Genomic DNA, 26,198 nt, shown 5'->3' with positions numbered 1-26,198 from the left:
AGATTTTCAAGAATGCAAGAAAAGGGTACAAGACAGCAATTTTTCAACTTTCAGATAAAAACTGGGTTGAACATTACAGTCATAATTAAGTTCTAAGTATTAGCGTACTGATGTTTAAATTCATAACAAGTAAATTGTGCACCAGTTTGAACCTTTAGAAATTACTAAGAAATGGTTAAATATCAAAGCCTTACTTGTAAAAGTAGTAGATTTATTCAGAATTAATTCACTATTTGCAAATAAATCTTTCATCATGAGTGTTTTATAGATATGCTAATTAATTAAAATTGCTGGGGAAAAAACAACAACGAACATCTGATTGGTGGAAATCCAGATGGCAGTATTTTTCATTTAATACAAATGTAAATCAGCTGTGTTATTATGACTGATTTGGGAAAGTATTTTAATCTTGCAGTTGATGTTAGAATATTAAGCTCAGGAGTAGATGGATCATGAAGGAATATCACAACAACTGTCAGGGCTCAAAGTTGCTTTTGTTTCCAAAAATTACACTTTTATGCAGCCATGAGTTTTTTGTGTCGTTGTGTTTGGTTTTTTGTTTTGGGTTTGGGTTTATTTTGTATGGATTTTTTTTTTCCTTGAAATGTCTTACCATACATGATATATGTATGATATCAGAATTGTATTTTCACATTTATCTTTATGGAAATAAATGGAAAAATTAGTAAGAAAACATAAACTTGGGCCTTTCCTTTAAATCCGTCAAATTAATTAAAACATTGATAATCATTTTGCATTAATATTTCACAGATATTCTACATAACAGCATGATAATATTGGGAATAGCATCAAAATGACTGAAATGTGCCATCTTATGTAAAGAGACAGTGGAGGGTATTTAAGGAATCAGAATTCATCTGGTCTGATAGATAGAAAAGAAAAAAAAAAAAGAGAAAAAACCTTGACAAGTAGGTGGTGCTCCATCCATCTGAAGCCTTTCACCTAGTCGACATGTCAGAATCTCATTACCAACTAATGTAAAGCCTGGTTGACACTGGTATCTTATTATATCTCCTGTTTGGGAAAAAAGAAAGAAGACAAAACACAAATAAACAAAAGAAACATTAAAAAACAATTAACCAGGACTTTTAGCTTTGAAATCGTTATTGATTAATGAAGTTTCTTGCAGCCATATATAATGGCTTAAATGACCTCTGGCATCAGCAACTTTGATTAGTCTAAGAAATGTAGTAAATGAGCATTGTGTTGCACACTATGCTTCATCTATCACTGATTTACACCACACTATTAGCTGGAGAGTTCACTAATTTGTCTGAGTTTGACAGATGCTGTGTGAACCATGTGTCTACAAAGTTTTAAGCAACATAGTTTTTTGCATAATGATTATGAAATTAAATAAAGACATAAGATCAAGTTAGTAACCCATACAATCCTAAAGAGGGGGGGGGGGGAACAAAAAAACCCCAACCAACCAAACAAAAAAACACAAGGGAAAAAATGAAACCAAACCAAACCAATCACACAAACAAACCAAAACCAAACAGCAACTGGATTATCTAAATTTGGTATGGTGAGAACAAGAAACTGACATGTTTAAATTAAGAAATTGAAAATTCATATGGTCTTATATGCCAATAAAATTGAAAATTTCTATATCCCATCAGTTCTTCTGTTCATCTGGGTCCAAGTTTTTGGGTTTTGGTTGTTTTTTGGGTTTTGTTTTGCTAATATGAGAGGAAAACTAGCTGATCAGACATCTGACATCTGATCAGGTAAATCATATTTGTTTATATGACAGGTGGCTAAGTAATATTATTAACAAGTATTAGAACATCAGGATGTCATCCTCTTCTCAGATTCTCCTAATTTTTACAAATTTGATTTTACTGTTCAGGTCACAGAACATACCATTGTCTACACAGGCAGCTTTGTGGGTTTTGTTTGTGTGTTTCAGTATAAGACCATGTTTTATATCAAATATTATGAAAAAAATTAAACTGAAGATAATTAAAAATATTATGAGAAGGATTTGCATCCTGAAAAAGCACTAAATTTCTATTCAGAGCACATGTTTTGTTTGAAACACTGCATTTATTTTCTGTCATATTACCTATTTCAAATTCATCATCCTCAGTTAGAATTTCAGCATTCGGTATATTTGTTGGAGGCTGGCAGACTCGGAGCTGGTAGGCTACAAACAGGAAAAAAGCACAGTTGACATTCCCCTGCTTAGATAGGAAGCATAAGAACATCATAATTAATAAAAAAATGGAAGTTGCATCTGTGTTCTTTATTAGTTATTTCATTTCAATAAAAAGCCCTCTTCAAAAATACAATTTTGCTGCAGAACTCTTCCACTTTGAAACTGTAATGAGTTTTAGAATCCAAAAGATTCTATGCAGAGGCAGCACAACTGATGGACAGAAACATTTTGAATGTGAAATTTCCCAGTAGATGAACAGTTGGGGAACACACATCTCACCTGCAGATAGGGTCAGAGAATAATTTTACTTTCAAACTTCTCATTTAAAGTCTTACATAAAATAACTTTTTGAGTTCTAGCACATGTATACAACAGCCAGGCAAAATAGTTAGGTGGAAAAAATGATAAAAAACCAAGTATGTAGATTATGCAAAAGCTATATAGCTTTATTATTTTATGGAGATCCAATGAGGATAGGCTTGTGTTTGGACACAGGAAAAAAACATTCCCTTTGGTCTGAATGCAACTAGGACAGAAATCCAGCCAAAGAAATTACACTGAAGCAATTATATTGACAGCATAGTCTTCCACATTTTCAGGTGTACACTCAGGTTGATCAATGAGTCATGCATGGCTGGTTTTTACTGATAATTACATTTTCGTATAGCACTGTTTTATAACATCTCACATTAGCTAGGAAACATGATGTACTTATGGCACTCAATTCAGTGTCAGTTATACTTCCTGTGCTTGGATACTTTAGTAAATCAAATTAGTCAAAATTTTGTCATTTGCAAAATTTCCATTTAATCCAGGTAAGAAATTGTATTGCTACTGAGTTACCCATATCTGACATCTTCCTACTCCACTGCTTTTCTGTTGATCACATAATGAAGAGCCAATTAAATCAGTGAGTCAGCAAGCTAACATCTTTCCTTAGGATAAAATAATTTAAAATATACCACACCAGTTAAATAAAGAAGAGTTGTACTATTTGCATTTTTTTCCCAAATCACCTGAGATAATTTAAAAATGGATTCAATAAATTATCCTCAAATGTCTCTCCTTTAGGGCTATAGTTCATTTTAATCCCCAAATTATCTATTTTAAATAATTTTGACTTGTCTCACAGCCTTGCCTTTATTGCTATGAATTATATGCAGCTCATATGAGGGACTACAGACATAAGGACACTGTGAGATTTATTTATCTTGCAACATCAAACAAAAAAGTGATTTAAGTTCCTTCATGAATAATCATTTGTGTTGCTTAGTTTCCAACTTTGTTACACATTGGACCCCACACTTGTAGAATGACAATTTCCATAATAACAAAAGAAACAAATACAAGGGCATCAAGCTCTTTAGAGACACTCTATTACTAGATATGACCATTTTGCATGACCCTAGTGATGGTCAGTCAGTAATAGCAACCCTTCTTACAAAAGGTAATTTATTTCATGAGTTTTCTTCTCACAGTAATCTGTATAGACAATGAAACAGTGTAATTTGTCACACTTACCGTGGTAACTAAGTACAAAGAAGCCACTGGTAGTAAAGTCACTGTGGAACTTGATCAAAACCTGATTGGAAGTGCTATAGACTGATTCTAGTGCAGTGTTGCCACTAAATTGACCAATTTGAGGAGAAGTTTGGTCTGGTCCATCCCTAAAAAAAAAAAAACACACCACAATAATTTTTTATCCCAAGTAAATAATTTAATTCCTCCTAATTTAAATATAATGTAGTAAAATTTATCTAGATTCCTCTAAGGTCATGAATTATCTAAAATCAGATAAAGTAGACATTAAGGGCTGAACGTCTTTTGAAATTCTCTGTGTGGATCAAAGTATAATAAGTAGTAGCCTAGAGGTTCTTCACAATTTACTTTGGGAAGCAATATTCTTATTTTTAAATAAGAATAGCCACAAGCTCAAAACGATTGAATTTGTAATTGTGCTTCATCTTCCTGACACAAATTGTTTACTTTTTATAATCTATGCTTTCAAATGTGGCTACTGGAAAATTAATAAATCTAATACTGATCATCTCCCACATTTGCTGAAATTTGGTCATTTCTAGGAAAAACAAATTGAGAGATGAATAGCGGGGTTTTTTTTTGTTTGTTTGTTTTTAAGACAAAGTGTATATCATCTTCAGTTAAATCAAAATGCTTATACTCTACTGAACACACTGTCGAAACGTCAGGAGATTCATTGGTAACAGTTTCAAGACTACTGTGATTGTTGTTACAGTTGGTTACAGCCTCCTGCCTTTATCAGCTTTGCAACTATGAAAAATGGGTGCTTCATTGTCTAAAAAGATGTATGAAAGGCATTGGTTCAGGTATGTAGAGGACACAATTTGTTTTCAAGTGTGATTAGCTCTACTGTTGTTGTTGTTTTTGTTCTTCATAGTCAAAGATATATATAGTCTCTCCTTTCATGTACCCTTAACAGTTCAAAAGAAGCCAGCTTGGAAGAAATAAAGTGTCGCTGTAGCTTCTTGTATTAACACTGTAAAACATTATAAAAACATAAACTTATCATCACTTTTTTGGTAAGCACTACTTCTCTTAGTTGCTGTTAACCTGCCATAGTATAATTTAATTTTTTTTCATTGAGAAATTAAACCACACTGCTATTATTTTTGAATTCTTAAGACAAGGACCATGACACTTCAGGTCCAGTGCTATCCAGAGAGAAAGGTGCATTGGAAAATATGGATTACTGCAAATCACTCGTTTCCCCTGAAGAGAATACCAGTGTCAAAAGGAGAAAAATTATAAATATGCTCTTTAATATATGCCTTGTTACATTGTTTCACATGAAGGTTAAAAAACATGTTGAAAGTGTATCCTTACCAAACAGTAATGAAATCATATATTGGCTCTGTTTGGAGAACTGTGAAGTTGATATAGATTCCATTACCAGGTGGCACTCTTACAAGCCAGAAGCAGTCTTGGAAGTTTGGATATTCATCAGGGTATCCTGGAGAGTATATGGTGCCATTCATTGCAGTTATGTTTCCTCCACATAGGGCTGTAAGAAGATACTTATTTTTAAAAGATTTTAGATGTTTATCACATATTGTACCAAACATTTAAATGTAACTAGATAATGTAAAACCATTGCTGTGTATAGAAAACAGATATTACTGTATTTTGTGGAGTTAGAAGTCTGTTTGGTATTATTGGTCAAATATGAAAAAGAGAAAGAAAAAGTAATTTTGATGGCATAAATACTAACAGAATTGGAATTAAAGAAATACTTAGAACTTAGTTTAAATTATTCCCAGAACAAATGAAACCAAATTATTACAGCTTTGTGTAAATGTCAGCCACAAATTCACAGCAAAATACTTTAGTCATTTTAATTCATTGTCACAAGATAGTAGAAAACCAAAATTACCAGGTTAGAGAGGAGATACATTAAGTTGATGGAGGATGGATGGGGGTGGAAATTAGAGGGGAATTTTAAAAATTTAAATATTTTATGCATGAATTGCAACTTTGCATTTCCTGAGGTAACTTCTACTAGATGAAGTAAGTCCTTCCTATAATTCTTGTTAAAGTACACACATTTTGGACATCAGTACAATGCAAGAGTGACCATACAGCTTTCGAACTTCCATAACTATGCATTTTAGTCCAAGCTGTATGATTTTCTCCACAGACATTCAGATGCATGTTGAATATTACACCACCTTGTTATCACTGAAAAGAAATTATGCAATAGAACACTAGTTCTGAAAAACTGAGCAAAACCTAAAATGGTATCATTTATTTTAATTTTATTGTATTCTTCCCACTCCACCGAAAACGGGCAACCCACGGTCCTCAAAATATACTTCAGAACCTCTAACCAGAGAACAAATTACTGGAAATACAAGTTTGGCATACAAGGACTGTGTATTGCTTGTATTTAGGTAAGGCACATGTCATGGTTTATATATGTATATACTCTGGTGCTGAACTGTAGGCTAAGGAGACTTTCAGAGTCACACCTCACCCATTCTGACTCAACAGCAGGTATATTGTTTTTCTTCAGCTTTTAGCTTCAAAGTCTCAAGGGGTTTTGAGCAGTGCAGACAGAATTGATTTTGCAGCAGGGTCTTAGGGGAGTGAAGACATGGTCTGATAACTGTCAGGTAATGAGATTTCCTGGAAAAGGATAGGGAATAGATTCCAAAAGGATGAAGCTGAGGGAGATGAATAAAGAAGGGTCAGAGAGGTTAGATGGTGCTGAGCACAGGTTAAAGGAATTTTAGGTGCATAAGGATGCAAGGATAAGAAAATACAACTGTTTAAAGAGCAACCACATTTAGTGATATTTAATTCAGACTGTCTGCTTCAAGAAGTCTGCAGCATTAAACAAGCCTTAGTCTGTGCTGCCTTACTATAAAGGTATTAAAACAAATATAGATGTAAGCAGATCTATTTCAAGCACTAGCCATATACAAAGAAAACCCAATTCCTTTTAGTGCTTTTGAACACAAGGTCTTTATCTCAAATCAAGCACAACTAGAAGATACCTAATTAACTTTTTACTCGAACAGTAAGGAAAACCAACCAAACCAAAGAAACTCAAAAATATCAGTAACACATAAAAAAGTCAAAAAACTCTTTACTAAAAGTACTATGGCAAATATTTTCACCAAATCCCAAATAAATTTTCTTTTTTTTTCCTGGGATTTGAGCAATGTTGTCAGTCTGTAATCATGCAGCACATCTTACATGCTAGATCTCCATTACAAATCAGGTTGAATTTTATCTGCAACTTTTCGTATCGCATTAAGGAGAAACAAAGAACTTCAGTTCACTGTTCAGGAACTTCATCAAAAGTAATATTCAGAACAGGAACACACTTTGGACATCTTAGAATTTACTAGTTAAATTATTAATTCCAGTAATGTAATTCAATGAAACAGTATCACTCTGCTCAGTAAATTAGTTGTCTTGATTTTGAGGCACAGAAAATATAGGTAGAAGTAAGTAACAGGGGAAAACTGAGCTGTCTAGCAGTTAAGACATGAACTTTTACTATTCCCTCAGGATCCAGAAAATGCATGATGAATTCAATTGTGATGAATTAACTTCTTCCACTTTCAAAAGACAGTGTAGCCGTCATCTCTTTTTCAGGAGATATGGCTTCTCCTTATGAATTCAGTATCAGATGTGTCTTAATTCAGCTGCCACATCCCCCAGAAATGCCTGCGGCTCACTGACCCCAGAAGGAATTTTGAGTACATGTCTAAATTTAGATAGATAATTCAGAGTGTAATGCAAAAATCCAGAAAAGAAGATGCTTTGCTTTTTAATTTTTTTAAATTTCCTCTTCAGCATGCTCAATATTGTGGTTTCCATCCTTTATACTGAGATTTTAGCATTCAATATAGAGAAATCAGACTCTTAATTCAGGTCTTGAATGCTCCTGCTGAAACTGTGGAGAATCTTTATGGTATATGGTGAGCATTCAAAACCTTGTACAGATCTCATACTTGTGGAAATTTGTTTGGGCACATAGAGAACTTTGATGTCAGTAAATTAATTGCTAACTGTGTATAGATCTTTTGGTCTCAGTAGTGTAGGGCTTGGAGATGACAGTTCTGAGTATGAAGTAGTGTCACTGTATCTGTACTTCTCTAGGAACCTACCTTTGGTGCCTCAATGTTGAGACAGTTGTGACAAACCTAGATGTTCCAGAGGCAAGCAACTATTTCATATGGAAGAAAATTCAGTCCTCAGTTCCACAAACAGATTTTGCTGTGCACAGATATTTTTCAAAGAGGTTTCTGTGTTACCACCATTTTCTGTTTCGTAGTCTGATGACACTGGATGACAGACCTTTGGCTTGCTGCTTAAGTACAAGCTCGTTTCAGCATAGTTAAGGCTAAGATAAACACCTCTGCAGGATCACCATATACATTCATTCCATCTCATTAAAATTTCAGCTATGTAGAAGTCACAGTTCCTTGTATCTGCTTACTTGATGTAAGCATATCAGTATAAACATATGCAAAAGGTTAAAAAATACATTTTTTTTTAATTCTTATTCAAAATAATATATGTAGTAATGACTGACTGGAGGACAACTGCACTTTATGCCATGTTGGACATTTCTTTTTAACTGGTAAGACAGAACATGAGTGGCTAAATTTGGAAAATCGGTTTTTGAATACTTTTTTCTGGATGCAGTGCAAAGCCTTTACTCTGTAGTGCTAGCTAGATTAAAAAGCAGCACAGATGCCCACACTCCAGACCTTAAGCCTAATCTTCCAAAAATAAAATTATTATCTCAGATAAATTTCATATTTCCATGAAACATTTTAGCTTCTTTGCAAACGTTTTCACATGGAAAACCAAAGACTTGATCTGCCAGACACCATAATGTAAAAAGACAGGTCTCTATAAATTGAAAAGCTGAAATAATCTTAGTCAACAGTCCTTAGGAAGACTCACAAATAATGAAGGGTCCCTGTGTCACCACGAACATACCTTCACATCTGGGGAGAGGATGATTCCAGTTACGGCTGATGCCATGAAGACAAGTGAGAGCTGAATTTCCAATTAATGTGTAGCCAGGAAAACATTCAAATGAAATTGTTTGTCCTACAGTAAAATCATTCCCAATAACAAAACCATTGCGAAAAGGTCGAGGATCAGGACAGCTTTGTAGCTGATATGCTAAAATAAACAAAAAAACAAGGTAACAATCAAAATAATTTATTTTACACCAGGAGAACTTTCTGGAAAAGAAATTATACAAAAACTAAGTTATGCAGAATGGAATCTGCTAATTGACACTACTTTAAAGGACTAAGTAAAACAACTTCTACTACTCAGAATAAAAAAAAAAATCAAAAGTGGTTCAGAAAGTCTGTGTGACTCAGTAGGAAAGTTAAAGAAGCTGCTAGAGGAAAGACTGACATTTAAATAATCAAACTGCTTTTCCAAAAAAGTAATAAAAAACACAGCAGGTTAAATTTGAATACAAAATAGAGCAAAAATAATTTGAAAAAATGTCTTGCAGAAGATGTCTCAGCTGATCATAAAAAAATTATTTGACAACATCATAAGCAAGAAGTAGCTGTTAATTACAAGAGTTAATTACAAGTGTGTTGTCTGGGAAAGAGGCTCCAGATCCTGAAACAAAAGATGCCTCGATACCATTTGAAGACCTTCCTCAGTGTTAGGAGGACAGCTGCAATGGGCTTCTCCATCCCCAGGTTGTGTGGTTTGGTGAAGCTCTGGATCATGACATGCTCACTGAGGTTGAAAAGGAGTTTGATATTTGCACCCTCTGCTTGGTAGTTGGGACCTTCTTGGTGGTGTATCCTGCTGCTACGTTTACCCCTCAGGTAACTACCCAGAGGAGTGGTAGTTGCATAATTTATCATGGGAACCACTCCTGCAACAGACAGATCCAGGTCTCATTCACTGGACCCCTGCAGGACCACCCTGCTGCTGGCCTGCCATGAAATCGAGATCATCTCCTGAGCATCTCAGAGCAGCCAGGCCACTGCAGACTCAGTGCAGTGGGAGCTCAAGGGACTTAAGGAGCAGGTGGATGAGAGGAGGTGGTGAGCGTCACTGAACCTGTCCCCTCGCCTGCTCCCCACAGCAATAACCAGGTGGCAGTGGGACCCTGGTGGGATGAGCTGGGCCATGCTGCTGCCACACAAGGGTTTTTTTTTATTCTGGACATGAGCTGACAGTGTGTGCTTGACTTCACCTGGAGTACTGCATCTGGCTCTGGAACGCTCAACACAGGAAGGACATGGCCCTGATAGAGTGGGTCCAGAGAAGGGCCATGAGGATGACCAGGGGGCTGGAGCACCTCTGCTACAAGGACAGGCTGAGTTGTTCAGCAAGGAAAAAGAAGAGGCTTTGGGGAGATCTAGTAGCAGCCTTCCAATACCTGAAGAGGGCCTACAAGCAGGCTGTAGAGGGACTGTTTACAAAGTGTAGTGATAGGATGAGGGGCAATGGTTTTAGAGAAGAACAGATTTAGAGTGGATGCTAGGAACAAGTTCTTTGCCATGAAGGTGGTGGAACTCTGGAACAGGTTGTTGCCCAGGGAGTAGTTGAGGCCCCATCCCTGGACTACTTCGTTTTCGCCATTAGGAAATATCATAGTGGTTTTCTGTTTCTACATTCTTATGTTTAAAGGAGAGCAAAATGAACTATGAAATATAATTTTATAGTAAGATCCAAAAATAAGCTTCTCTCACATTTTTGTGGCCTATTTACAAGATTTGAAGCATTGACTTCTCATTACAGTACTGAGAAAAAATATGCTGAGAGAACAGTTCAAAAGAAATTGTTCTCTCTTATGTGGTCAAAAAAATACAGGACATTTTTTAAAAATCTTGGGCAAATACATCTCCAAATTGATCGTGATTACTGCTGTTAATATCAATGATAATATACACTCTTCAGTCTTTCACTGCCCTCTCAGCAGCAGATTTTAAAGTTCTGTTACTACTACAAATTGTGACATATACCAAATGAGAAGTGAGTAAAATCTTACTGGGCAATTTAAAAGCCATTAAGTGACTTATCCTTTAAATGCTAGCACTTTTTACATAGGTTTAATTTCAGAATGTTATGTAGAGTTCAAGTTAATTTGGACTTACTACTACTGAAAGAATAATAGGAGATTTCTCTAAAGAAAAATTCTTTAAATCATCCTTTGAGGTCATATATGTTTAAAATATGCATTTGACCTTTTTTTTTTTTTTGGTGACCAGAGAGCACCTAATCCCTTTTAAATGAATCTGCAATTCTGTAGATAGGACTATGATCTTGCAGTCTTCAACTGCTCAGTGTGACCTATTTGGGTACAACAGAACAAGAACCTTCCATTGATATAGGCAACTGTAAAACTATAAAATGGATCCAGAGATTTCTGAGCTGGCATTACTCTTTACTAGCCTACAAGGATCCAGTACTCTAAAATAATATTTAGATCTTCCCTTTCCAGAACCCAAGACACAAAATCAAGATTCCCATGCTTATACAGGTCAAAAAATAGAGATGCTTACTTTGTAAGCTGTAAAATGTAAATTAATATTCCAGCCAAATTCAGATATGGGAAATTATCTGTTTCTGTACACTTGAACTGCCTTTTAGAGAGAACATGAAATTATCTGTCCTTTTTAATTTTAATTTTCTATATTCTTCTGTTTGAACATGATGCGTAACAGTTTGGTTTGGAATAAACAAAACCTTTTATTTCATGTTTATCTTTTAAGAAAGGGAAATAACCTTCAACAATCACCTTGTTCTCACATAGAATGTCAAAATCTCACCTTGGTATACAATATGAAATCCTTGTTTGTTCTGTGAATAATCACTGTGAAAGTATAAACTGGTTTCATGAGTTGTGCTGAAGAGTGAGGCTGGTAGTTGAGGGCCACTTAGTCTCCCAATAACATTGCTAGTTTCTGTAGATCCACTCCTAACTTCTAAATAATCATGTATGGTTTCCGTTGAGAAATTCACAAATTGCAAATGGACACCTGAAAAACATCATCAGTAAATCAAAGCTACCAACATCAAAACCAGGAGGGAAAATCACACATGTACATCTTATACTGATGATATCAGAAAATAACTCTTCCAGATATTTAATCCATGGAATTCAATTTAAAGCACTCTTTGTCCTCATGCATTACTAATCCTGACTGTCTCTCAAGGTAAGAAATACTGATGCTGAAATATCAATACGATCTAAGACACTGATCTGTTGTAGGTTATGTACATGCCACTTTCAGCAAAGGTTGTTCTTTGTGCATTTAGGGTAAATTTCAGTTTTGAACATGTTTAATATAGTTAAGCCTTGTTTTCAGTTGCAGAAAATAGTCTCCAGTTCTATTTAAAAATTCCTTTTGTGCCACACCTAGAAAAAAAACACAACAAAACAACAAAAAACAGGGACACAAACCTTAGGGAGGCAGTGGTGAGAACCAAACCTGGTCAGTCCCACTAACTGATCAGGTTGAGTGAGAGTGTGAGAATGTTTATTCCGATGAGGTTATCTGACCAGGGATGTCCTATCAATTAGGAAAGCAATAGAAATGGGGAGAACCAGAAACCAAAATACCCAAAGCCACAGACCTGACAAAACAAACATGGAGCTAATGGAGCCAATGACAGGAAATAAAACTTGTCAGTCACATTAACTGATGGGCTGTCAGGAAAATACATCTACAACTTCCAGGAGCATCACTAAACATGCAGTTCAATTAATTAACATACACACACTGTGTCATGTGATGATCTTCCTGGCAGAAACTTCTGACTATTCAATTCTTTAAAGAACAGAAAGGTATCTTACTACCCATTAACAAGTTATCTTTCCTAACCAGATATAGCAGGATAGGAAGAAAATGCTCAGCAGCTGAGCAGTTATAAGGCTCTTTAAATATTTTCCTGTTTATATGCGTTTTTTTTTTTTTAATGTAAGTTAAAACAAAGTAGAATGTGTATTTTGTCTGGAGTTGCTGCAACTGCGAATGATAATGGAGTGCTTTTACTAAGGAGATGATTGAGTCCCCTTGGTGTTTATGGCAAAGACAATCAACATCATTTCACATAAAATGGAAAGGAAAAGATATAATGTTAGATTAATTATTGAAAAGTCATGAATAATTTTGTAATTGTAATAGTTAAATAGTGCTTGTCACTGCCTTTGAGAGCTTTCTCCCTAGATATCATGTAAAGTTTATGAATGGTCTTCTGAAGCATGTAACATTTCATATGCTACAGGAAAAAAAGGTTAGTGCATAATTAAATCACTTTACCTTGATTTTTGTCTCTCTTTATCTGAAGATAGTCTATATGTGATAAGAAAGCTTCTGCTTTATGTGTCATTCTTTTATTTTGCCAGGCTTCCAAATACCTCCTACACAGAGAATCCAGACAGATCCAAAATTTTCTCTTTCTCTATGTCTGATATTTGTAAGCTTGGCCTTTTATTTCATTTTGTGAAACAAATACTTGTCCAAAGTTCAAGCTGTCATTAATAACTGCCAGCTCATGCTATTTTACTGTTTGGGTTTTCTTCTCTTTCATTCACTTTGTTCAATATAAAATCTGCTCTGCTTTAGTTTTGCCCATCATTCTTTTTCTACCATCTTTCACTACAAGTTCCTGAACCATATCAATTTTCCAAAGTATTCAACCTTTTCTCAGCCTGTAGCACCTGCCTTTGTTTGTCTATCACTTCTGGTTTTGGACTTTTTTTTTTTTTTCTTTCTATGTGTTTTTGCAGTCTGGACTCCCCTCTTGAATGAGTAGTTTATATATTTATATATAAAATCTAACCTTAAGTATCAGAAATAACAGCAAATCTTATGAAGTAGCCTTGCAAGTTGATTGCAATCATCATATTGCCATTGGTTTATTTCATGCCATTAGCTAACATGAAATGGAAAATCTTACGATGCATTACTTCTAATCAAGAAAAAACCTTGTTAAAAAGACTCAAATAAGTGAAAGTCTGCAGAAGGCTCATATGATGATGTTTTAGAGTTTTTCTATTTACTACTTAGATGACCTAGATGTGCATGCCTCCACTGGGCTAGAACCACAGCATTACTAAGACCAGTTTTACCTATAATTTTACCAAGTAATATTTTTCATTTTTAAAATGAAATTTTACTTTATTTTTGAATTTGGGGTTATTCATGTTTGGAAAAGCTCAAAAATGTCAATCACATTTCTGTTTTCTTCAAGTTTAGTTTTCCTATACCTGAACTGAAAAAACTAGCAGGTATCTGTGTGGGATCTAAAGATTCTAGAAAGGATGATTAAAAAAAGAAAAAAAAAAAGTCATGATGAAACACTTGAAGCTATCATATCGAGCTGTCTGAAATATAATGTTCTATGGCTCGATATGGGAGCTTACACTGTTCAGTGTCTTCATGAGAGACCTGAATAATGAAAGCACATTCTCAACAAATGGCACAACTTCTGTCCACAGAAACACTGGTTTTGTAAACAAACCCTCAATGGTTTGCATAAGAAGTGCGAAGTTCTGAATCCAGAGCACAACATCCTTATCTTGCTTCTGTGATCAGCTGGTACAGATTGGGAACTGATGTAGGTGAGTAGCAGTCCTGCTGAGGATCTGCTAGTTGTAGTGGACATGACCCAGTGTTACTGACAAATTTACTGAGTGGGAAGCTTGACAACTTTAAGTTTCTAGAGGTTCCTCCCAATTTTCTCCTAGGATATGCAAAGAAGCTTAACGATAAAATAATTAATTGAAATGTAGCTTTAGCTTCTTCTAAACTGATGGTTTAAAATATTTCCGATAGCTATTTATTTTTGTCAGGTTTATGATGTCACAAAGAGAAATCAAATCTGTTAAGTTAGAAAATCATACTTAATTCTAACTAAACAACTTTGTTTTTATCAGAAAACTGTAATACAGATTAAATGAAAAATCAAGAACCTTGTAGCTTTTCTATTCTACACCTTTCTTTTAAAGCTTTGTTAACTTTTGAAAATAAACTATAATTCCATTTTTTTTCCCCCTCCAGGACAAATATAACAATATCTTAAATCTATTCAGTTGTTTGAACCATAAAAACCTCAACAATTTTAATATATGAACATACCAAACCCAATAGGCAGCTTTATTGTCCATGTACAATCCAGACTGCTAGGATAGTTGCCAGGAAACCCAGGGCTGAGGATCACTCCACTGAAGTCTGACATGCCACCACCACATTGTGCTACAAAAAACAAACAAACAAACAAACAAAACCCATTTTATTAGAGGAGTACAATGATATAAAAATTAATCCTGAACACTGAAGATATTTCCAACATTAATAATACAATAATGACTAAGCTTATTAAAAAAAAAAAATACACAGATCTCTACATAGATGCACTTTACCACTAAATATATGCAACAAAGTAATTTAGAAGTAGGTGTTTTAAACATAAATATTTACTCTGCATTGACTAGGTTTTAGTTTTGGGGAGACACATGCACCTGGAAAGAGAAAATAGGTGTTTACTCTGCACTTTATCTGTGTGAACTACCTTTGTGAACAAAGAAGTGGCTCACATCAGCTCTGAGCAAAACTGAATAACATAAGATAATACTGTATTTTTAAAAGATTCTGTACTCAAAGGCATTTAAAAAGGCCTTTTAAAAACTGCATCTGTATCCTGCTGTTCTAAAAATGCGATAAAATAAACAGACCTATAGAATGGATGCACACATGTATTTCCAGAAATCGAACTAAATCCATATTTGAACCTAATTATATTTTTGTTCAGGCATGTCATCAGTGAACAAAGTAACTTACACTTCAATATTAGATTTTAAGATCTTATTTATGGTAAATAAAGTTTTGTTTAACAGTTTTGTCCAATGAACAGTTGATACATTCCTTGAAACACAATTGAAAATCCTTACTTGCAAAAAAGAAAAGCAAAATAAAGGAAAATAACCCTCCAAAATTTCAGTACAGCATCTTTGTCTTCAGAATTTAACACAGAGCATTGGAATTATCATAGCATGTATGTTAATCCATAATGACAGAAACTGAAGACTAACACTTAAAAAAATGGATATCCGAATATTGTTGAATATTTATAAATTCTAAGCTGAGGGAGCTCAGTACCTCACAGGAGGTTTTTAACGCCTCACAGGATTAAGAAGAAGATTATGTGAAGCAGCTCAAGAGGATATATAATCTGTCTTGAAGAAAAGCAAAGTATAAAATCTTAAATGAGATCTGCAGCATCCTGCTTTCCATACATTTAAGATTACAAAGATGCATAATTTTCACTGTTAGGGAACCCAAACAAAAAGGCATTTCTATTCATGGAATGAGAATTTAGACAGAAAGTGGTTTACATCCTCCGCATTTATTCATTATACAAGAATAATATATTTAAATTCTCTGCAGATGTTTCGTTTGGGCTTCTGGCAGGATTCTAGTGCTTCTTCCAATAATATTAGTATGGTTATATATGCAGTTTAATTTGAAAAAAAATGTATCTTCTTAAATTGAACAGACATGCCTTATGTTGATCTCATTAGAGAAGAAAATGTAATGCTATTTCTATTTCAGTATTTTCTATAATAGTCATCTCTCCGCTGTAAAAATGATTCATAAATAACTATGTTTGTAAGGGTCTCTGGAGGTCTCATCACTGGTAGTGAATTGATGGTAGATTCTGACTAGAACATATTTCATTCTTTCTTCTTTGAAAAACTTTGCCAAAATGAGTGTGAAGTGCACTTTGAAAGTCTTGAGTCTGACTTTTGTTTAAGTTCTTCAGTTCTTCTAGTTCTCCCTATTATTTCCCCTATATATATCTCTTATTTTTGAGTTTTCTGGCTTTTTCATCTTGGCATATTTAAGAAAGTTCACTTTGAACATACCTAAACATATTGGAATTGGATAATTCCATCTTCTTACTGGTCCAGGCATACAGGTGATATGTGAATGACCCTAAAATGACATAATACTTGCTAATTCATATAATAAAAAATACAATATATGACACATGATTAGAATCTCAACAAAAAGAATAATTGAAAACATCACCAAAATATATACAACTGATAAGGTGAATTGTATCATACCTTCATTGTAACAGAGAAGACTGTATGACTGGCAGCCAACTAGAGAATTGTGTCTATACCCTCAATATTATTTCTATCAATACAACAGTATTCAGCTGAATTCTATAATATTTGCCTTAGTGTAAGCCAAGGATCTAGAAACACAAGGCCTAATTTAAGTAACATTTTACAGAGTACAGATTTGCATCATTTGTGGAACATGAGAGAAAGATGCAAACTACACACACTATACAGTAGTGACTTTACAACTTAAATTCGCAATACCTGTTCGGAATGCAGTCCTTACCCTTGGCTTAAGCTGCCAAAACCTGAGATATTTAAGGAATATTTCTTTTACAACAGATGAAGTGTTATGGTTTCAAAGCAATCTGTTACAGACTTGTTCCAAGACACACGAGAGTGACCCTCTGTGTTGTTCATCGGCCTCATGCAATTGTAATTGCCATATGAAAAAGAAAAATCTTAAGAGAAATCTGTTCTTGGGATATCTTGCAAAACCCTATAGTATACATTTTAAGACGACCTAGTAGGGGAAAAAAAATCATATATCTTTTAGCCTTCAACATGAAAAGTTAGCTTTTCGTGTTAAATCTCCTTATCGATTCAGAGCCTGTAACATTTGAAGGAAGCAAGTATCTCTAAAGCATCCAGAATAACTCTGAACAGTTTATTCATCAGTCTACCACCCATTCTTTTTTTCTCTTTTAGAAGAAAAATAAACACACTTTTTCCATAGTGCAAGTAGGCGTATATCCTCATTGTTGGAAGAAAAAAAAATAAAATCTAAAGTGGCAAGTCATGTTGTATAAGCCAGAAAAACAATAGAGAGGAAAGTGATTTTATGTTTGCACAGCTCAAGTATTGTTAGTTTTAATTTTTTTAACTTCAGTTATTTATTTTTATCTGCTCACACATTTGTATTCAAATCTGAAATTAAAACAAAGAAGAAAAAAAGAATTGTCAGATTGCTCCCAAGAATGACTAAATAAAATAAGGCAGCTTCAATAGTCATTGTCAGAGCTGCAATCACAGAATGTTTCAGTTATTCTTGAAATGTTAGAAGGCTGCAGACATAACTAGGAAGTCAGTCTTGAAGGCAAAACTGGTATATGGCTCCCAAATCCAAAGGGCGGTCAAGCTGTGGAAGCAGACAAGTTTAGTTTCATCTCTTATTGATGCAGTAGACATAATGCCAGGTTTTGAGTCTTCACAGAATTAAGTAAAACAAATTATGAAATTATTAGCATTTTTAAAACACCACTTTGGGAAGTTAGGCCTGACACCGTTGTGTTACAGGCCAGACTGATGTTAATTGAGAGACAGAGGTAGACATGCGATTTTTTTGCTGTTTTACACCAAAGGTGTCAGTAACTCCAACTTCATTTGCCTTTACATAGAAAACCTTTTCTTCCTTTAAGACTTTCCTTTTTACTGTGAATAGGGACTGTGATTGTTTCCTCTCTTTTTACACTCTCAAAGAGCTAGATAAAGTGGACATTGCAGTCTGCAGAGTCACAAGTCAGAAAAATAAACCAAAACATACTTGTTGAAAACAGTAACTTGTCAGTTGGAAACTTAGTCCTTTCAGGGGTATCTTGAGAGGAAAGAATCCTTAGTTTTGGATTTGATTCTACAGGATAACTGTACAAATTTTTAAAACTCTTTTCAAGATCTTTCAGATAGATTCCTACCGATTATTAATGCTAAGTAACAGAAGTGGAAAATTAGTCACAATTATTGCATTGCTCCCAGCTACACCTTTTGCTGATGCAAGAGCATAGCAAACTTGCATGGCAAAACCACACCCAGATATCAAAAACTTTTTGGGATAAAAAACTGAGAAATTACTGAAACAAAATAATAGACTGAGAAAAAAAAAAGCATTTATTTCCTTTGTTCTTATTCTCCCTCTTTTTTTCCCTCTGGTACATAAGGAACTATCAATAATTACTGAGTGATTTAATTTGTCAACATTGCATAGCTGAGTTATGAATACCAGAGATGGTATCAATAATAGATTACAACCTATTATCTCTAACACAGAGGAAGCACATAGTCATGTACTTCTGATGGAACATTTGGATAGCTGTTGATTTAATATTAGGCAGAAAAGCCTAACAGTCCTGCAAACTTATCATGTGTGCCCAACTCCTATTCAGTGTCCATTTCATACTGATAAACTCAAACATAACTCTGTTAAAAAAAAAGAACATGATGGTGAATGGAGATAAATCCAGTTGCCAGCTAGTCACAAGTCCTGTTCCCCAGGACTCAGTATTTGGGCCACTTCTCATCAATATCTTTATCAGTGATCTGGACAAGGGGATTGAGTACACCCTTCAATAGGTTTGCCGATGACCATAAACTAGGAGGAAGTGTTGATCTGCTTGCAGGTAGGAAGGAGGGTAGGTCACAATAACCTCATGCAACTCTCTAGTCTTGGGAAAGAGTGACTGGAAAGCTGCTCAGTAGGGAAAGACCTAGGGAAGTGGTTGAAACCCTGTCCCTGGAGGTGTTTAAAAGATGCTGTGTTACAGGACATGGTTTAGCACCAGACTTGGTAGAGTTAGACAACGGTTAGGTTTGATGACCTTAAAGCTCTTTTCCAACCAAATGATTCTATGATTCTAAAAGGCACCATTTAAAATTGGAAATTTAGCTCACCTGAAGAGAATAACCCTGATCACACTGAAAAGACACCACATCTCCAACCATGTATCTGTCTCCAATTTTGATCCCATTGCTTGGCGTCTGTGGTTCAGGACAAGAGTCCAAGCCTATAGCTGTGAAAATTGAGAAATACAGATTTTCTAAGGAGCATAAAATATGGTTTTAGATTCACATAAAAATTCTGTGTACACTGTACATAACACTGTATTGATATGTTTTAGGGAGATGTTGGGTACCAGTAGTTTGTCTGTGTACAAGCAAGTGACATACTGGTTTTGAATAGCTGTTATAACCTATTTACCCCAGTAAACAAAAAGGAAAAAAATAACCAGTGGCAACAAACGTTTCCAAATAATCTGTAACCTCAACTCAATGCCTCCTCTAAGTTTCCACTATATCCTTTCTCAGACACATTAATTTCCACCCACAGTGTCACTCCAAATTAAAGCCTACCTAATTCAAACTGGGAGAATCCCTATTTTCCTTCCCCATCATCTGCTCCAGGAGATGCTGGCCAATACTAGACCAAGTGCAAAACACAGGAGAAACAGTGCAAAGTGCTGCTCAACTGCATTCAATCTTTCACAGCTCAGACTCTATCTTCCATTCATGTTTACACAGAGAGTAAATATTTAAATCACGTTTCACCCAATCTGCTATTTTTAATTATCCATAGAGTTACAAGGCTAGCATTTCATATTTCTGATTATTCTATAAGCTAGTGTGCAAAGAGGCCCCATACTTTTTTTTTCCATGATAAACAAAATAGAGAAACAAACAAATAAATCAAATCATAAAACTTTCCTCTAAGCCACAGGTAACAGGCACTCTGTCATTCTTAGCAAATATTGAGGAGTTATAGTCATGAATCTATGAACTGCAACAGCTGGTGCCTGGAATTCAAGATCCACAAAAAGTACCAAACTAAAGGTTTTTATTATTATTAGCTTTAGGTAGTCTGGTCCATTTGTGCCTGAAGGCATTGGCTGAGATGTCAAAATACACACTCCTATTAAGTTTTGCATGGCAGGAATCCAGACTGCATGCTCTGAAACTATGCTTTAATTCTGAGCTGTGAACCAGAGAGTTGTAAATAAACAGGGATGCCTGATGTTTACTATTTTTTCATATTTATTCTACAAAAACATGTCATTATTTTCCATTTGCAGTAGAGGAATTTAGTTACAATGTGCCTTGATTTTAACTTACAAAATAATCTTGACAGCATTTTCTATTATTTTTAAATTTTTATATACTACCAATTTATAGCTTGCATATTCAACAGATTTTATGGAGTTATAGTCACTTAATCCTATTCTGTACATCAATTTTACTTCATTAGCTCCAACAAAAGCACAAAAAATTTGTTTACTTTAGAGCACGTATTTTTAGAATACATCACATATCACACAAAATCTTAATTCAGAGCCTTATTGTACTCCCCAACTGTAATCCCTTACTTGCTACAAAATTTTGCTCTTAAAGTTTACATTTGTTTCCAATAAAGATATGGGTTTAGACATTGCTTTGCAATGTCCTCACTCCATCCCAAAATCTGTATGATTTTTAAATCACTTATCTCTATCACTTGCACATGAGAAGCTAATTAATCATGTAAAACAGCATATTTCACTGAGCTAACTGGTTCTCTACTGAAGAGCATCAGTCTTATTTCTCAAATCACAAAATTTTTGAATATACTTTGGGTTTATGCACTCACAAAACAAGCACAATACATTTGTCCGGATTCGCACATACATGCTTGTAAAAATCCATATGCACATCATTTTTCCCGGCATACACCAATACTTGAAGCAATATACTGTGAAATATTTATTTATTTAGAGGTGAAAGTTGTATATGGGCAGTACACTACACATTTCTGTTATTTGGACATGTATTTATTATTTGCCCAGAAAAGCTGTCAATGCCCCCTCTCTGGAAGTAACCCACACTGTTCTGCTTGAGGCTTTGAGTAGCCTGGTCACCTGGTCTAGTGGAAGATGTCTTTCCCCATGGCAGGAAGGTTGGAACTAGGTGATCTTTAAGGTCGCTCCCTATCCAAAACATTCAATAAAACACAGATGCATTTTCACTGGATTTAGCCTCATTTATTTTCCTTTTTTTCTTTTTTTTTAAATTCCTGCAGTTTTTCCCCTTCCAAAGTTGTAAGCAGCTGAGACATTATCGGCATTTCAAGGAATCATTCTAACCTATAATTAATGTTTAGCTATAGAGAAGTGATCAGGCAGCAATTTTGCAAGGCCATGTTCTCTGACTGGCTAATCAGACAAGCGGAGCATGAGATTTGCATACTGTAAAACTGACAAGAAATAACCATGACACAATTATGCAGATCAGACACCAAAATCAATATGAGCATAGGGAACTGCACAGCTGGAAAGAAAATAAATAAATAAAATCTACAACAAAATATTAGTGATTGCCAGAATTCCTGTCAGTCAGCTAAGGCAATCTTATTTAGACAGAAAGTATGTTTATAATTATAGCCTCTTCTGCTGATGAGGTACTCAGCAATAAGGAAAATGTTTGAAATAATTCTGCTGTGTTCATACCTGCCTATGAGCATTTGACAGCTAGTTTAGAAGTACAGCTCCTATTTCCAATTTATTTGTTCTCTCATTTTCACTGAGTGATTAATTTTGTGTCCTACACATACAGATAGAATACATATTATACAGTATACATATTATTGCATTGACCATATTTTGAAGATAATGGCAGAGGGTAGTAGGGTGTGGGGCAGCAGGGGTGGCATATGTGAGAAGAGACAAGTGGCTGCGCTGGAAACAGATTCCAGCTGGTTCCAGCCAGCTCCAACAACCCAGCAGAGAATACACTTTCAAGTCAGATATGCTTCTGTCAATACATCCTTAAGAAAAGGCAGTTAAGCACTAAGAGAAGGAACAGAAAGGCCAGATCAGGAGGAGAAAGGAGACTTCACTGCAGGATGGTGGAGAGAAAAACCTTACTGAGCAGATTCTGCAGCCAAAGCACCTGGCTAAGATGAAGCTGGAGCCCAACTGCCCACTAAAGCAGGCACTGAGAGGTGAGACAGTAAAGGAACCATGGGAAGCACAGAATGCTGACTCAATCTGCTTAAGTGCATTTTTCTTACCAAAGGGATAAAGTGCGGTACTTGACAAGAACAAAAAAGTGTGTGTAGGTGTCCAAGTGGGAAATAAGGGAGTTTTTCCTAAGGGTTTGTTTGTAATCACTTTTCTTCAATCAGTAATTGTTAATTGTCAAAAAGTTAAATTTAAATCCCTCACTTCACTACATTTACTTTGCCTGCAACAGTTACATAAATATATTATATTCTGGGATTAGGATTGTCACATGAGCATCTCTGCAAGAGGAACTAAATTTCCCAGACTTTACAGTAGAGGTTGAAAGCCTGATCTTGCTCTCTTGGAATTAAATGAGGAATTTACCAATGAATTTGAAGTAAACTTATGTAGCTCATTATGTGCAATGAGACTGAATATTCCTCTTCCATATAGCTTAGGTAGACCTCATGTCTGGAACCAGCAAGAACTCTTAATTAATTGAATATTTCTGCATTACCTGTATACTCAAGATGAAATCCAGCAGCTGAAACACTGATATCAGACTGAAAATTTAGGTACAGATTATTTGATGTGCTGTTGAGAAGTGGAGGTATGGTTGTTCCTGAAAAGAGAAATAAAAATATTTTTGAAATGCATAGAAACTGAACTAGATCCATAAATAAAAATATGGGTATACATAAAAAGAGACAGGAGGAGAGAGGAGAGAGGATGGGAGGGGGAGAGAGAAAGGTTGCATAACCAATTCCACCATGTTTTGTCATCATGGATGCTATCAAATATCTGTCCCTATAAAAGTTGTTTACATTTTCAGTGCACCACTAGATCAGAGACATGAACTGTAGAGACTTAGTGCATTAAGATCTAGTATGAAAACTGCATGTTTTCATACACAAAAAGAGAAATATCCAGTAGAATCTTAACAAAAGCAGGAACAAATCCTTTAACTGGTGTAACTTAAACTATAATAGTCAAATATACCAAATGGTAGTGAAAGTATTTTGAAGTGGTATTAGAAATGTGATGATTTATTTGTGTTTCAGCAGAAGACAAGGCAACAATCTTATTGTCTGTGATCTCATTCCATACACATGAATAAATGAGAACAAAACAAAATAAGAAAAAGTAAGGCAAACACAACTGTCTTATTTATTTAACATAAGGATAATGAACAGATTCTTCAGTCATGTACAGCTTCAGAGGGCATCTCTTTTAGAGTTTTGTATTTATGGACCCTCTTATAAGAGAGTGGGCAAAAAGTGAGAATAACAGATATCTAGTGTGAGAGCCTCTGAATGTTATTTTATTTCTAGCATTTTCAAATATTCAACTTTATGAAGCTCTTCTAATGAATTACTGATTAAAAGAGAAAGAATACTACTTGGTATTAATTATATGGAAACAAACACACACACATGAACACACACAAAGAACTAGAAAGAGCTGAGTGTTTACAATAAAGAGCTGAAACTGTGAAACGCTTACTGTAAAATCTTCTCAGTTACCTGAATAACTTCCAAGCCTTGGAGCATTGTTGTCAGCACCATCATAAAAGTCTAAGGAATCCCAGTTGTGTTCTGTGGCAAAACTCACCACTTGCACCTACAAACAAAAACAAGCAGTAGAGAATGTAAACAACTTCCTTTCTATCTTCGAGGACAAAGGTAACTGTAAATTGTAGCCCATGCTGCTTTCAATCATGAAAAGTTGTGTCTTTCTGTCATTGTCAAATGGTTTTAATTGGAAAATTGACATTAATTGAATAAAATTGTATTGCAACATTTCTCTTTTATTTAATTGCCAATTCAGACTTCTAAATCCTAAGACCCCTAGGGACAACCACATATTACCTCTGACAAGTCACACAGCTATGAAAATCAGCTGGATATAGAGCATGATCCTTTTGTTTGGTGAACAGAAAGGGGAAGACAGACATGGTATGGTCAATTAGCACAGTATCTTTGTGACTCTCTCTAGTTTATCCAGGGCTAAATACAGTCCCAGAGTGATGCATACTGCTTCATCTGTCTTGCTGTGTTCAATTCTGCCTCCAGATTAAAAGCAACTTTCTGTGTTTGGTTACCTTCATCACTGACTCATAGCCAGAGGAGAGGAAATCACTAGCTTGCTACAAACAAAAGGCAGAATATTCCCTTCAGTCCTTCTAGAAGTGACAACACTCAAAAGGACACACAAACTGGTATGCAGATAGCCTGCAAGAGAGAGGATATATCTGTTCTCATACAGTGAAAGCACTCTCCAAGGAGCAGAGAAATGCCATGTTCCTTGTTTCTCTTTTGGAGGGGAGAGGGTCTACTGTTTTTTTTTGTTTGTTTGTTTTACTGAGAAAACTGTTTAATGAAAGACATTTCAAGAGTGACAGAAGAAGAGTTTCTTGATATGCATTTTGTTAGGAAGTTATTCAGATAATGCATAAAAATCCAATCTTTTAAACTCCTTTCCAACAACCAGATTTCTGTCAGTTTAGTGAACTACAAAGAGTGAGATATATGTAACTTAGCTTAATGGACACATTTCTGCTGTGTGTTCCAAGAAGTTCTTAATCTAAATTTTAGTAAATGAGAATTCTGATTATATTTTAAAGGACCAATTCCCATCTTATGTTGAAACATACTGAAGTGTAACTACAAAAAACAGAGTTTCTAGAAAAATATACTATATAACTAGTTTATGGAAGCAACTCACTTTATTTCACTCTGTTAGAGGAGATCCATATATTTTGGGACAAAAAGTTACAATCATATCTTTTAAGATTTGTCTAACTCATAACTTTTACCTACTTCATGAATAAAAAGATGTGCAATAAATTCCATTGTGAGAATCATTACTGAGATAGAAAAGTATATGAATAAATGATTCTTTTTCATGCTCTTCAATCAGGAAAAGAGTCTTAAACACAATAACAAGCAAACAGCAAGTATACTTACTTGAATCCCTGCTCCCTCAGGTACTGTAATCTTCCATACACAATTCAGATTGTTGTCATAAGGCTCAGGGTAGCCAGGAGACAGAATGGTCCCTTTGCGCTTTGTTAAAATTCCACCACAGGGCACTGAAGGGGAAAGGTATAAGGCAAGAAAAGAAATACAGAGCTTCAGAAGTGAGAAAAGTTACTACAAAAGGTTAAACAATGTCCAGCACATCATGACTGAAAACTTTTGTAAATTTGTGCTACGTTAAAAAAAACTATATTCATCTCATGTGAATAAAATTTTATATCTCAAGAACCTTTTATAAATGACCAAAAAAAAAAAAAGAATAAAGGAAAATTAGAGTGATGTCATTTTTCTACCTGAGAGAATCATACTTAAATTCCTCTTATTTATTTGTCCTTTAGCAAAGTGAAACCCATTCCACTGTGTTATAGTAATCTTACAAAAATAAGCATTCTTCTTAGAACTTAGGAATGAAATTTGAACAGTTATGTATTGTTTGAGTAGGAAAGATAAAAACATGTCATAAAAAGGATATATTATTCTTAATATTGCTACTTTGTTGTTGTCTAAATAATTAATAGTGCCAGTTCCCTGACTGTTCTCTTTGCTTGTGTGATTTATCCCATTACAGACTATGGATCTATCACATTAGTAAAGAAATTGACAGATGGTTGCAAGTC

The 26,198-nt window shown here is 34.9% G+C and overlaps 1 protein-coding gene across 3 annotated transcripts in view; it reads right to left on the bottom strand.

The window, feature by feature from the left end:
• Nucleotides 1-26,198, bottom strand: part of CSMD3 (CUB and Sushi multiple domains 3) — a 383,091-nt gene that overhangs the window by 49,923 nt on the left and 306,970 nt on the right. For all 3 annotated transcript variants that reach the window (XM_054385441.1, XM_054385442.1, XM_054385443.1), the window contains 12 exons: nucleotides 25,510-25,634; nucleotides 24,067-24,163; nucleotides 23,061-23,165; nucleotides 19,467-19,585; nucleotides 16,599-16,668; nucleotides 14,812-14,928; nucleotides 11,497-11,706; nucleotides 8,681-8,869; nucleotides 5,048-5,225; nucleotides 3,707-3,852; nucleotides 2,093-2,173; nucleotides 922-1,035 (listed from right to left, as the gene is read on the bottom strand). In XM_054385441.1, the coding sequence (XP_054241416.1) occupies nucleotides 922-1,035; nucleotides 2,093-2,173; nucleotides 3,707-3,852; nucleotides 5,048-5,225; nucleotides 8,681-8,869; nucleotides 11,497-11,706; nucleotides 14,812-14,928; nucleotides 16,599-16,668; nucleotides 19,467-19,585; nucleotides 23,061-23,165; nucleotides 24,067-24,163; nucleotides 25,510-25,634 (1,551 nt within the window). The remainder of the gene's footprint in view (nucleotides 1-921; nucleotides 1,036-2,092; nucleotides 2,174-3,706; nucleotides 3,853-5,047; nucleotides 5,226-8,680; nucleotides 8,870-11,496; nucleotides 11,707-14,811; nucleotides 14,929-16,598; nucleotides 16,669-19,466; nucleotides 19,586-23,060; nucleotides 23,166-24,066; nucleotides 24,164-25,509; nucleotides 25,635-26,198) is intronic.

This window comes from Indicator indicator, chromosome 12 (genome assembly GCF_027791375.1).
Source record: "Indicator indicator isolate 239-I01 chromosome 12, UM_Iind_1.1, whole genome shotgun sequence".
NCBI classification, from domain to species: domain Eukaryota; kingdom Metazoa; phylum Chordata; class Aves; order Piciformes; family Indicatoridae; genus Indicator; species Indicator indicator.
This window is presented reverse-complemented; position numbering and strand designations above follow the sequence as displayed.